At 48.3% G+C, this 12,228-nt stretch overlaps 1 protein-coding gene across 4 annotated transcripts in view; it reads left to right on the plus strand.

The window, feature by feature from the left end:
- LOC106048089 (solute carrier family 2, facilitated glucose transporter member 3) overlaps positions 1-12,228 on the plus strand; it is a 30,890-nt gene extending 18,662 nt beyond the window's left edge. Inside the window, exons 1-10 of one of the 4 annotated variants that reach the window (XM_048052974.2) lie at positions 1,332-1,487; positions 4,210-4,305; positions 5,759-5,919; positions 6,188-6,428; positions 6,618-6,780; positions 7,430-7,617; positions 8,000-8,104; positions 8,510-8,611; positions 8,853-9,056; positions 9,500-12,228. In XM_048052974.2, the coding sequence (XP_047908931.2) occupies positions 1,473-1,487; positions 4,210-4,305; positions 5,759-5,919; positions 6,188-6,428; positions 6,618-6,780; positions 7,430-7,617; positions 8,000-8,104; positions 8,510-8,611; positions 8,853-9,056; positions 9,500-9,721 (1,497 nt within the window). In that variant the 5' untranslated portion in view covers positions 1,332-1,472 and the 3' untranslated portion in view covers positions 9,722-12,228. Of the gene's footprint in view, positions 1-1,331; positions 1,488-2,034; positions 2,057-2,116; positions 2,882-4,209; positions 4,306-5,758; positions 5,920-6,187; positions 6,429-6,617; positions 6,781-7,429; positions 7,618-7,999; positions 8,105-8,509; positions 8,612-8,852; positions 9,057-9,499 lie in introns of those variants that run through there. The other 3 variants (XM_013199882.3, XM_013199880.3, XM_013199881.3) reach the window with 3 other exon arrangements.

Raw genomic sequence — 12,228 nt, forward strand, 5'->3', positions numbered from 1 at the left:
ACACACTCCCCTGCGCACCTGCACCTCACTCCAGGGGACCAGGGGTACGCGGGCTCCTGTGGCCCATGGTCCCTCTCCAGGAGCTGGCACCCCATGTACACACCCAAAGTGGAGAGCTCCTCACCCAGGAGAAGAGTTAGCGATTGGGGTTAATGGCACGTAAGGACACAGCGTCCTGATGAGGCACAGGGAAAGCGTACCGGCCAGCCAGCCAGCGCTTTTACACGGGACAGAACCTTTCTTCTCCTCATCCCTCCGCTTTCCCGCGCTCCTTCCTCCCCAAATGGCCTAGATTCTTCCATTTCCCCACCTTTGACTACTTCCTTAACCTCCCATTACGAGTGCCGTGCGAACCCCAAGCGCTCCCCCCGCACCCTGCGTGCCCCTGTGCACGGCAGCACCGCCCTGCCCCGCTCTGAAGGGCGCCCCGGCACCTCTCATCCCGATGGCTTTCACACCCGGACAATGAGGCCGACGGCTCTCCGGGGGCAGGCCCGGCAGGGAGCCGCAGTGCCACATCCTCCCAGACCTTAATTTGCCTTCCCCCCCCTGCCGTGCGCCTGGGGATGGGCCTTTGATGGGCTGATGGCTGCCGTGATGGCCCCGGGAGCAGCCGGGGCGGGGGTTATTGTGTGTAACCCCCTCTCCCACCGCCATTGTCTCCCGGTGCCCCTTGGTGGGTGTGAGGACAAGCTTTTATCACCTAGCCTAAGGGAGAGGAATGCGCGGTTTCCCCGTGTCCTTTTACACGGCGGCCCCGCTGTCGGCAGTACCGCTTCAACAACAACCTCACAGAAAGCACCCGTGAGGGGACATTGTCACCTCATTCGCACTCCGCATTTCTGGTAGCCGGTCTGCGGTCAGGCGACCGTGAAAAAAAAAAAAATAGCAGAAACGGAATTAAAAACGTCGACGTTCGAGTTCCTCGGAACTGGGTGACGAAGGGGACGGTGGGTCCCCGGACAGTTCTTCTTGTTTTGACGAAATGCCAGGTGCCGGCTTTCTCCCCAGCTTCGCTTCTACCCGAACCGCTCCCGCTTCCAAAATCTGGGCGATTCCGAATACAGCAAAACCCTGCGTTGTTTGACGAGGCCAATTTGATCCGGAGGGGTTACGGGCTTTGAGACCAAACGCAGCCACACCTCGTGCTTTGCCCCCGTGGTTTATAGGTGTGTAGTAAATATATATATATATATATACACACACACACTTGTATATAACGCAAAACAAGCTAAAACAGCCCAAATACCCAGAAGCGTCTCGCCCCCGAGGCGGGCCCCGGGCCCGCGGCCGCCCCCTCCCCGTGGCGTGGTGCCGCCCCGCCCCCGCCCCGCCGTGGAGCCCATAAATGCGGGGCCGCCCGTGGGCCGCGGGCGTCGCAGTGGGCGGGGCCGGCAGCGGAGGAGCGGAGCGGGGCCGGCGTTCCGTTAGGCGCGGGGCGAGCGGGCGCTGGGAGCCGTTTGCCGCCCGAGATGGCCGACAAGAAGGTGGGCGCCGCTCGGTGCGGGGTGGGCGGCTCGGAGAAACGGCCGCGTCTGCCGGGAAGGGAGCGGCGGCGGGCGTGTTGGGGAAGGCTTGGTTTATTTATTTGGGAAAGGCTGCGTTTTTTTCATTTTTTAATTATTTTTTTTTTATTTCTATTTTATTTTTTTTTGGGGGGGGGGGGAGCGAGGATTGATTCGCCGCCGTGCGCGTGTCCCCGCGTGACGCTCCCCGCGGTTAATTGGTATCGATCCAATTAACGTGCGCCCGGCTGGTCCCGGGGCTGCCGGCCGGAGGGGGGGTGGTGGCCAGACGGGGGCTGCCCGTGAAGGGGCCCCGGTGGCGGTGCCGCGGCCGGCGTTAAAACCGTTACTCGGCTCCGAGAAGCGAGCAGCACGGGTCGGTTCCTCCTTGCCCCTCCGGGGCCCTGTAGCGGGTGGGCGCCGCGTCCGGGGGCAGGGTGGGGAAGGGGAGCGGCGGATCGGTGCCTGCGCCCGGGGCAGGGTGCGGAGGGGTGGCTCCGGTAACGGGAACGCCGCGCTGAGGGAGGCCGCGGGCCCCCAGCGCCATGTTGGTGAGAGCGGTGGGCAGGGTGGGAGGATGAGGAGGGGAAGGAGCGAGCATCCCGCCAAGGTCGCTCGGGTCTCGTCAAGGCATCCCGGGGAGGACTCAACAAGCTGTGCTGCTCGGAGGCTGCGGCGAAGGGGACGGGAGTTACGGTGCCTGTGGTCGGAGGGGAGGGGTGGCGGTTTGAGTTCTCCGCCGGCCCGTAGACCTCAGCCTTGGTTGGGGTGGGTGTAGCTGTACTATTTCTGATCTCCGCCTGCGTTTTGGGAAGCGAGGCACTGCGAGCAGTAACAAACGATCCATACATTAGCTCATGGTCTGGCTGGCTGGGGAGGCTGGGTCAGGCCATGTGATGTCTTGGGTGGTGTGACGCTGGGCAGGAGACGGAGGCGAATAAGCGCCAGCGCTCCAGAAAATGCATTACGAAAGGTGGTAGTAGAACCAACCTCGTAACTAGCTTATGTAGGCGCCATGTGGGCAAGATGTGCCTCCAGAGCAGTTACCCTGTAGACCCTGCTGCACCCAGAAGAAAAAGGTCGACCATGACCTCTATGACAAAGCAGAGCCGTGAGGGGGAAGATTCTCTTCTGTTGAGTCATTGTGTTGGAAGCGTGGACAGCTGGGCTTTGTCATCCCCTTCGGTGTACCAGCTAAGGGGCACCTAGCCTGGAGTCCTAAAAGCGCTTAGGTGTCTTAACGGCCTTTTATTGGCATCCACGTGCTTTGGAAGAGCTGTGTCCTTGTGGCTTTGTGCCACAATTCGCCCTCTAAAATGAGGGGAGCGGTCACAGGGTGGCAGAGAAAAGGCTTGGATCCTCTGGGGTGTGTTCAGGTGTGAATTGTACCATGGGAATCATCTGCCCCATGCAAGATTATAGGATCTTGTGTCCTCTGCCTGCAGCATTAACCTTAGTAGGAAGCGACCTCAAACTGAGATATTTAAATGATGTAGGCAGGGGAAGCCATGCATGAGAGCAGTTCCCTTAATTTCTGCTTGCTGAGGCCTAGCTGGTAGCTTTGTGGGAGTGTGCAGGCCAGAAGCACCTACATGCCTGGCTTAAAAGATTGGTAAAGGGTAGTGTGAGCGCTGGCAGCCTTGGGAACTGCTGCTTCTGGAGCGAGCTGGAAAATGAGAAACTGGAGGAACTGTGACAGTAGGCCTCATGGCCTCGCATCTCTGCCCTGCCAGCCTTAGGAGAATAATTGGAAAGTCTTGGGAAGGGAAGGGGGGGACTGTTAAAACTTCTAGAAAAGCTTACGGTCCCTCTTGAGACAAGCGTGTGCTTTTAAATAGTGCCAAATTAAGCACTGGCTGGGTAAGTTCCAACTCCTGAGTCACTTGTTCCCCCCTGCCTCCCTAACAGAGCTGGCTTAAATGTTGGATTTTTTTTTTTAAAGGAAAATGTTAGATGCTTTTTACTGACAGTTTAATTTCTCAGTCTATGGGACTTGTGCAGGTTGGAGCTGTTTCCTTTATGGCTGTGAGGGCTCAGCAGTTTTTGAATTCTAATAAATAAAATTTACATGCCCTCAAATTCCAGGGTCTGTGCTTTGTTTTTGTTTTTTTTAAATAAACAAACAAAAAAACCTCAAGTATTGACTCAGTGTCAAGACATAAAGGGAGAAGGTTGGCAGCCTAGGCTCCTGTGCTTATGTGCCTTGGGGCAGGGTTGGGAAGTTCTAGCCTGGGAAAAGCAGACCTGCTGCTGAAGAGTGCAAGTTTTAACTTTTGAGTGACTGCCAGTGTAGATCTGGTGCAGACCTGAGAATGTATTGGGGGGGGGGGGGGGGGAGAAGGGGGCAGTGGCTTTCTCAGTTGGCATGAGGAAGAGTCTGACCCTTGTTTCATGATCAGCAAAATCTCTTCTATAAAGCAGATCAGCCCAAAATAACAGCCACTAATGGAGCCAGTGTATTCATTATTAATGAGCTGAGAATAGTTGAATGTCAGGATTTATAAACGTTGGTCAGGCCTTTCTTGTAGTCACCAAACTTTGCTGTCCAGTTGCATGTCTGTTTCCAGGGTCTCTGTTACTGGTGCATACCCTTGCTAGATAAAACCATGTTCCCATAGCGCCAGGTACAGCTGCATCTTCTGTTTGTGCTCAAGTTGTGTAGAAAGCACAAATAAATTAACCAAACAATTGTCTCTTCCTTCAGAAAATTACTGCACCCCTTATCTATGCTGTTACTATTGCTGCTATTGGATCTCTCCAATTTGGGTACAACACTGGTGTCATCAATGCTCCTGAGAAGGTAAGCGGGAGGATGGGTGAAGTGGGGAAAAACACAGGTATGAGGCTGATGAAAAGAAAAAGGCATAGAATGGTGGGGGGAGCTGTCTATCAAGCAGCTAACAGTTTGGTTCTGGTTTTTGAATTCATGGAAGGAAGAGATTCAAAGGACAAGAAAGTTACTAGGAAGGAGAAAGCAGAGAGTATTAATTTGGAGTGCAGAATGTTGCCTAGATAAAGAAGGGTCCATCTGCCATTTTGTGGAACATCAGCCACTTCAGGGTTTGTCATTTTGTTAGCTAGCAGTTTTGACCCACCCCTCCTTCCCCTTTGGGCATGCGAGGAGAGGAAACATAATTTGATTCTTCTGTTTTAAATGCTGCCCTGTGCTACCCTGCTCTCCAATCAGTCACAAATTGAGTAACTATCTAGACTGTTGTACAGGTCAGGGGATGAGGCAGGATGTTCTGAGTCAGAATGAGCCAGCTGGGGCAGAAGGCAAGTAGTGAGCAGTGTACAGAAATGAGCTGAGAAGGTTGGTAGAGACTACAGTTGCTCTGGTTTCTCTCGGGGCCATCTCTCAGACTCCTTCAGTTCAAGTGCAAATTCAGTGCTTGTAAAAGGGTTGTGACTGGGGTATTCTGACAAAATCATATGTTTACACCATAAAAAAAAAAAAAGAAAAGATGAAGAAAATGAGAAATGTGGTTTTGTTGTACTAAGATGGTTCCTCTCTCTCAGGAACTGAGTCACTAATACCACATCCACCCCATCTCCAGGAATAGATGTCACATCACACGCTGGTGGGGGGGGTAGGCGCTGGGGGTGTCCCCTAGCTAATGTCCTGCTGCCCTCTGCTGGGGGCAGGCACTCTGAGGCTGCATCTCCTTCCTCTCCTCATTATCAAAGAGCATGCCTCAAACTGGAAATGGCACTGTTATATCCGTTCTCATTCTGTTCCAAGGAACAATGAAGGATTGTTTTGTATAATGCTGCAGTTTTCAGGCTTGCCTCAGTGAAACTTCATGTCTCAAATTATTTCCATTGCAGAGAGCTGCTAGGTTTTTGCTGTTGCCATAAATGTTCCCCTCCATTCTCTGGTCATGCTTTTCTTGTTCCCTCTCACTCCCATCTCAACCTTAAAAAACATCAGCAGTGACTCAAATCAAGAAACATTCAGAACATAAAGCCACTTTCCTTAACCATCAATGCTTTCTGCTCAGCGAAGCAATCCCTCCCTCATCATTCTGCTACCAGTCTCTGAACTTTTTGTTGAATTTTTAGTTCCTCATTTTTCTATCTTGATCTTTGCTTTGGGTGCCGCCTTGACTTGCTGCATCCTTTTAATCTTTTGTCCTATTCTTGCTGCTTGACTCCATGAAAACAGAAGACTCCAGAAATATTCTCCCCGCACCCAGTGCAAAATGCCTCTCACAGGATTGTAACCCACTTTACCCCCCTGGTTTCTCTTGCAGATCATCCAGGCCTTCTTCAACAGAACTTTGTCCCAACGGAGTGGAGAGGCTGTCTCTCCAGAGCTTCTCACCTCATTATGGTCCCTTTCTGTGGCTATATTCTCAGTAGGAGGTATGATCGGCTCCTTCTCAGTCAGCCTTTTCGTCAATCGATTTGGCAGGTAAGTTGGGAGGAGGGATCCGAGCCGTTAGTGACTTAGCAGTGGAGTTCTGGGGAGGACGAAGGCAGAGGTGAGAGGAAGGGGGAGGTAGAATGCTTGGGCTGTGAAAAGAAAGGAATGGTTGCAGGTCAAGGCAGGAGCTGAATGGGAATTACTGTTCTTTTCCTGCTCTCAAGATGAGGGTCATGGGTAGCTTTATCCTCCTCCCCCATGGTTTTACCATTCTATTGCTAGTTAAAGCTCAGCCTTGTTATCTTTACCCTGGCAGGAGGAACTCCATGCTGCTGGTGAACATCTTGGCGTTTGCTGGTGGTGCTCTCATGGCCTTATCCAAGACTGCAAAGGCCGTGGAGATGCTGATCATTGGGCGCTTCATTATTGGCCTTTTCTGTGGTCTTTGCACTGGCTTTGTACCCATGTATATCAGTGAGGTCTCGCCCACCAGCCTCCGTGGAGCCTTTGGAACCCTCAACCAGCTGGGCATTGTTGTAGGCATCCTGGTGGCCCAGGTAGGCTTGACAAACTTGATCTAGTACTTAGGGGAAAGGTCAGGTGAGGGAGGGCTGTGTGGGACTGCGACCTTGTGAAGTGGGCTGCATTTGCCATTGAGTACAATATTTTGTCCTGTCGTGCTTTGTGGCATAGAGGTAAGGAATTAGCAGATATAAAATCATCTTTTCTCTCCATTTCATGGGTAGATTTTTGGCCTGGAGGGAATCATGGGGACTGAAGCACTTTGGCCACTCCTTCTGGGGTTCACCGTCATCCCAGCAGTCCTGCAGTGTGTGGCTCTTCTTTTCTGCCCTGAGAGCCCCCGTTTCCTGTTGATCAACAAGATGGAGGAAGAGAAAGCACAAGCAGGTAAGAACTAATTTCTGAAGGGGCAGGGCTTTGTTGTGGCTCCTAGCCTGCCCTGAGCTTGAGTGGGAGGCTGGGATTGCCTTTAGAGCCTGTGGTAGACAAGGGTGTGATTCCCAGAGGGCATCAGACCTACCTTCCCATCCTTTAGATTGCACCAATGCCAGGAATTTTGAGAAGCCTGGCATCCCAACAGACTCTTGGTAGGATTAAGAAATTAGGAGTGGCAACTGGCCTGATGGGATGAAGCAGGACCTGCTGATGCAGCTGTCAGCTCCTCCTGAGTGTCAGGGAATAAACTGATGTTTAACAGTGAGATTGGAGGGTTTCCTTCCCCTGCCACAGAGGGATGAAATCAGCTATGGAAAGTGTATGAACAGAATTAGGGATCAAATGTAAGTTAGGAGCACAAATTACATGAACAGTGCCTGGGTTTGGTTTCCATGGTGATTGCAGCACCCTGAATTCTGGTTTGAAAAGATGAGCAACAGCTACGCGTAGAGGCTCTTTCCCACAAAGCAGGACCAAACACTGACTTGGCAGGCGATTCTGTCTTCCAAGTGTGCCCTCCCTGAAACAGCAGTGTAGGGGCTGGGGGAACCTCCTGTCTGTGCGAGTATTCTACCTTCCACTTCTGGATTTGTCCCTACAGTTCTCCAGAAGCTCCGTGGCACACAAGATGTGTCTCAAGACATCCTGGAGATGAAAGAAGAGAGTGCTAAAATGTCTCAGGAGAAGAAAGCAACTGTGCCAGAGCTCTTCCGTTCTCCAAACTATCGTCAAGCCATTATCATTGCCATAATTCTACAGCTGTCCCAGCAACTCTCAGGCATCAATGCTGTGAGTTATCTTTCTCTCTCATCTATTGGGCCTCTGGCTATCCTTGTGGTTCAGGATAGTTGTGTACCACTGATTGTGACAGAACTAGGCTTGCAAAGACCTCTTTTGTGTCTTGACTGGAAAATACTTTTTATGTGATACTGCAAGAAATTGCTAAAATGAAACCAATTATATTGGCTTTCATTTTTCCCAGACACCATGGGAAGACATTGCAGCCATGCATCAAGTGAATGAAACTTGACTGGAAGCATGCTGTTCTGTGCTCTTGAGTGCTTTTATACTGCTGAGTGCCTGTTGAGACTGTCTCATTAGGCAGAGAATGAGGAACACACTCATAAGGACTAGAACTGTGATGGTATCTGACTTCTGCTTCTCTTTGTAGGTATTCTATTATTCTACAGGGATTTTTGAACGAGCTGGTATTACACAGCCTGTGTATGCCACCATTGGAGCTGGTGTGGTAAACACAGTCTTCACTGTTGTATCGGTAAGTAGAACAGGTCCTTCTGAGAGAAATAACTTGTCTGCGTGTGATCTTTCGGGGGATGTGGTTGAAGATACCTAGCTGTGCTGTGGCAAAACAGTGGGCTAACCATTTGCATATAAAAGCAAAGAGTGCATTAAATGGGAGAAAAAAAGAAAAATCTCTTAAGAGAAAGGTAGTGAAGGGTGAGGAGTGCTTGAGGGGAAGAGGGAGATTGATGGAAAAAAGGCAGTAGCAAGAACTGGATAAATGTGTTGAAGAGAGAGCAGCCTGATAAACTGCACTGAGATCACTGCTGACACTGAGGACTACAGATAGATGAAAAAGAAGTAGTGCAGCTCACACTGACGGAGGAAGCCTCTTCTGTTCTTGCTGACAGTCACTGACTTTTCTTTGTCACATTTCCAGCTGTTCCTGGTGGAGCGTGCAGGACGCAGGACACTCCATCTAGTTGGTTTGGGTGGCATGGCTGTGTGTGCTGCTGTTATGACTATTGCTTTAGCTCTGAAGGTGAGTAATCGGTGTTTTTGTCCAGACTGACCCCAGTGGGGGACCTTTAGGACTACAGCTGTGTTAGAGGGCGGAGGTAGGGTGGAGCATGTGGTGGGGTAGGGGTACAGCATTCTTACTGGAACTGTGCTACTGTGTTCATAATACTTCTATGAAAGTAGGCCGTGTTAATGGACACTGCATTATGCTGTGCCATGTTTGCTTCTCAAATTGAAGTTTATCATGTTTTGTTCCCTTGCAGGACACTGTGGAGTGGATCAGATACATCAGCATTGTTGCTACTTTTGGCTTTGTAGCCCTTTTTGAGGTTGGCCCCGGTCCTATCCCTTGGTTTATTGTGGCAGAACTCTTCAGTCAGGGCCCTCGGCCTGCAGCCATGGCAGTGGCTGGTTGTTCTAACTGGACCTCTAATTTCCTGGTGGGAATGCTCTTCCCCTATGCAGAGGTAAGGATCTGCTTTGCAAAGTACTGCAAGTGTGCTGCAGCATTGGAGTAGGTGTCAAGAGTGGTTGTAGAATCTCTACCCTTACCAGCCTGATCTCTTTGAAGTTGGCCCTGCTTTGGCCAGAGGGCTGGGACAATCTTTCATGGTGTTCTGGTTGTTGTTGATTTAGAGTGTGGCTAACCTTATGCCCTGCTTGGTTACTGCTTGTAGCCTAGAGCCATCTTAATTTAAAGGCTTTCCCTTTAAAAGCCTTTATTTTGGTCACTTCAAGAGTGTTAAAGCATTTCAGAAGCCTATGTCAACCTGATCTGTAGAAAAAGATCTTGTTTGAGGACAATTCAATAAAGGGTGTTGGAGTTTGGACATGTCAACAGAAAATGGCCTTGTATTTAGTCTTAAGATTTTCTGCAAATTAAAGCCGCCTGCTTTTGTTCTCATTACAGAAACTGTGTGGCCCCTATGTCTTCCTTATCTTCCTTGTTTTCCTGGTCATCTTTTTTGTCTTCACATACTTCAAAGTGCCAGAGACCAAGGGCAGGACATTTGAAGACATCTCCAGGGGCTTTGAAGGACAAGCAGAAACCAGCACCACAACCTCATCACCTGTGGAGAAAAACCCCATGGTGGAGATGAACAGCATAGAACCTGACAAAGAAGTTGCCTAAGATTCATGACACACCCCTTCTTTGACTCTTACATTCTCAAAGAGTCATTAAAGGAATGAGCAAAGAAACCGTGAGAACTGGGACGATTTTTTTCCCCCTGACTGCTGCTATTGTCTTTGCACCCACATATTCCCCCCCCCCCCCCCCGGCTATTCTGCCAGGCTTACCAGCGTTAAGCAAATCTGATATCAAATCTCATTGTCAAAATACTGGAAGGTGCCTGGCACTCTAGCAAAAATCTCATCTTCTCTGCCACAAACATCAGGTGAATGGACAACAGCTGGCAGTATCTTTGCTTTTCTCACCTGTAACTGCTATTTGGGATTAACATACTTGTGCACGCAGTGACCATAATGTAACTTAAATACTATTTTTGTAGTGAGTTAAAGTTACCCACTAAACAAGTCCCCTGCCCTTTGAGTCTACTCTGTATGTGTGTGTGCAGTGTGCACTGGAATTTAACAAGCCTACCAAAAAGCCATCTCCTAGCTTTTTCCTATCCAGTGTGCACTTTTTCAGCCTCAGGAAAAAGGGGACCAAGTTACATGCATATTTTTTTCCTGTTCTTTTATTTTTTGTATAGACAGACTGGGAACATACTTTTACTTAAGTTTATTTATTTGTATGTCACTTTGTAAATATTTATTTTTTTAATGGTGTACAAAAGTGTACAGATAAAGAAATCGAAAATGTTTAAGACATAGCTATTCTAATGGAAGATGCTGTAGACTTGAGGTGCAATAAAACTGTAAAGGAGAAATACAGTACCAAACAGTAAGACAGGTGTTTTAGATGGTAGATCAGAGCCAATTTTGCACATCACCTTTAAAAGTTATTTCTGCCCTTTGGAAAGAATCAAATAATTGATCAGTACTGGTGAGAAGACGTAAATTTGTTTATCAACCAAAATCCCTGTGTCATTTGGGATATTTTGAGTGGTGATTTTAAAATTTGTTCTGAAGTGCTACTTGGAAAGTGTGGTATTGCAGCAAGGGGATGTTGTTAGTTTATACATCAGTTAAGCATTTAAGTTAAGCATTAGGGATGACTGTGGGTGGTAACTGCAAACCAGAAGGTGAGTTTTTTTTTTGCCTTGCCTTTTTGACTTCTCTGCTATATTCCAGTAGGCCAGGAAGTTTGAAAATTGCAGATTGTGAAACATCTTTGGAATATAGTTTTTAACCTCATACGACTTATGTGACAATTATAAATACGGAATGCACATAATGTAACTCTTGTAGACACAACTGGTCAGTTACAGCATGTGTAGGTTCATAGAGATGCAGGAGTAGATAGCAGAGCTACTGGAATATGTTAGCTTAGTCTGAAAGGTCTACAGTACTCAGTCCACTGGTTGGTTGTAGGCCAAATGTTTTTGCCCCTTGTGTCCTCTGGAAGATCTGCATGATGTTGCAATGCCCACCGTTGTCCAGTGTGTTGTGTAGATGTGTGCAACTGTCTAATATTGCCTGTTAGATGGGATATGGCAGACAAAAATGGTACATTGTAAGTAATGGTCTTCCCTTTGTCTCATTGCTAGGCAATCAAGTGTATGTATATACACAGTTATCAAGCTATAGTTGCAAGCTATCACAGCTCATTTTAGGAAGGCAAAAAGCAATGCATGCAGTATCTTCTGTTATCAAGGGTTGGGACCGTTGCTTCTCTGACTGCAGTGTTCTGAGTCTGGGCCTGCACAAGCTATCTAAAAACTAGCAAAGGGGTAGCTACAGTTTCAAGCTCCTGTTCTTAGACCTGCATTTTCTGTGGTCTCAATCAAATTGAAGTCTACCTGCAAACTCACACTAGAGTTCATCACTGGACATCCTATAAAAGAAGCAGACCCCCAGATTTCAAGGTGGGTAAGAGGAAGAAAAAAAGGCTCAAAGGCAGAAATGACAGCAAAATTGTGGTAGCATGGATAACCCAAACATTGACAACATTGTTTTAGAGCAGGTTAAAGTTCCCATCAAAGTATATTCTGGGAGTGCCTATGGCATTTTCTGAAACTAGTGATGAGATTTTTCACCTTCCCTTATGAGAAACAGTTGCAGAGATCAGTAAAATTTGCTGCTGTGAAATACTACCTGTGATGTTATTTAAAGTACTCCCACCTTTGCACAATGTTATCCTATTACATCCAATTTTCCCTTGCTTTCCATCAGCCTTCTCTATCAGGTATTTATTCTCAGAGGTATTATATGACTACCCTCACTTCCAACTTTCATATTTTGGCTCTGTTATACAGATTGTGCCCTTCCTTTAAGCCTCCAGCACTTGCAGAGATATTTCCATATGGACATCTGTGTTTTAGGAAATTCCCCCTACAGCTGTGCATAAGAGCATTCCCCACTTTGCATTAGAGATGTGTTGGCTTGGACCAAAATGTGTAGGTCTTCCTCACATGGTATCTCTTTGTTCTGTAATGGCATTGTGGATATTTTGGATGGTTTTTATAAGCTTATTGTGACTGTTTAATGTTTTTAAAATAAAAGTTACAATCTAAA

Source organism: Anser cygnoides, chromosome 1, assembly GCF_040182565.1.
Source record: "Anser cygnoides isolate HZ-2024a breed goose chromosome 1, Taihu_goose_T2T_genome, whole genome shotgun sequence".
Classification (NCBI taxonomy): Eukaryota; Metazoa; Chordata; class Aves; order Anseriformes; family Anatidae; genus Anser; species Anser cygnoides.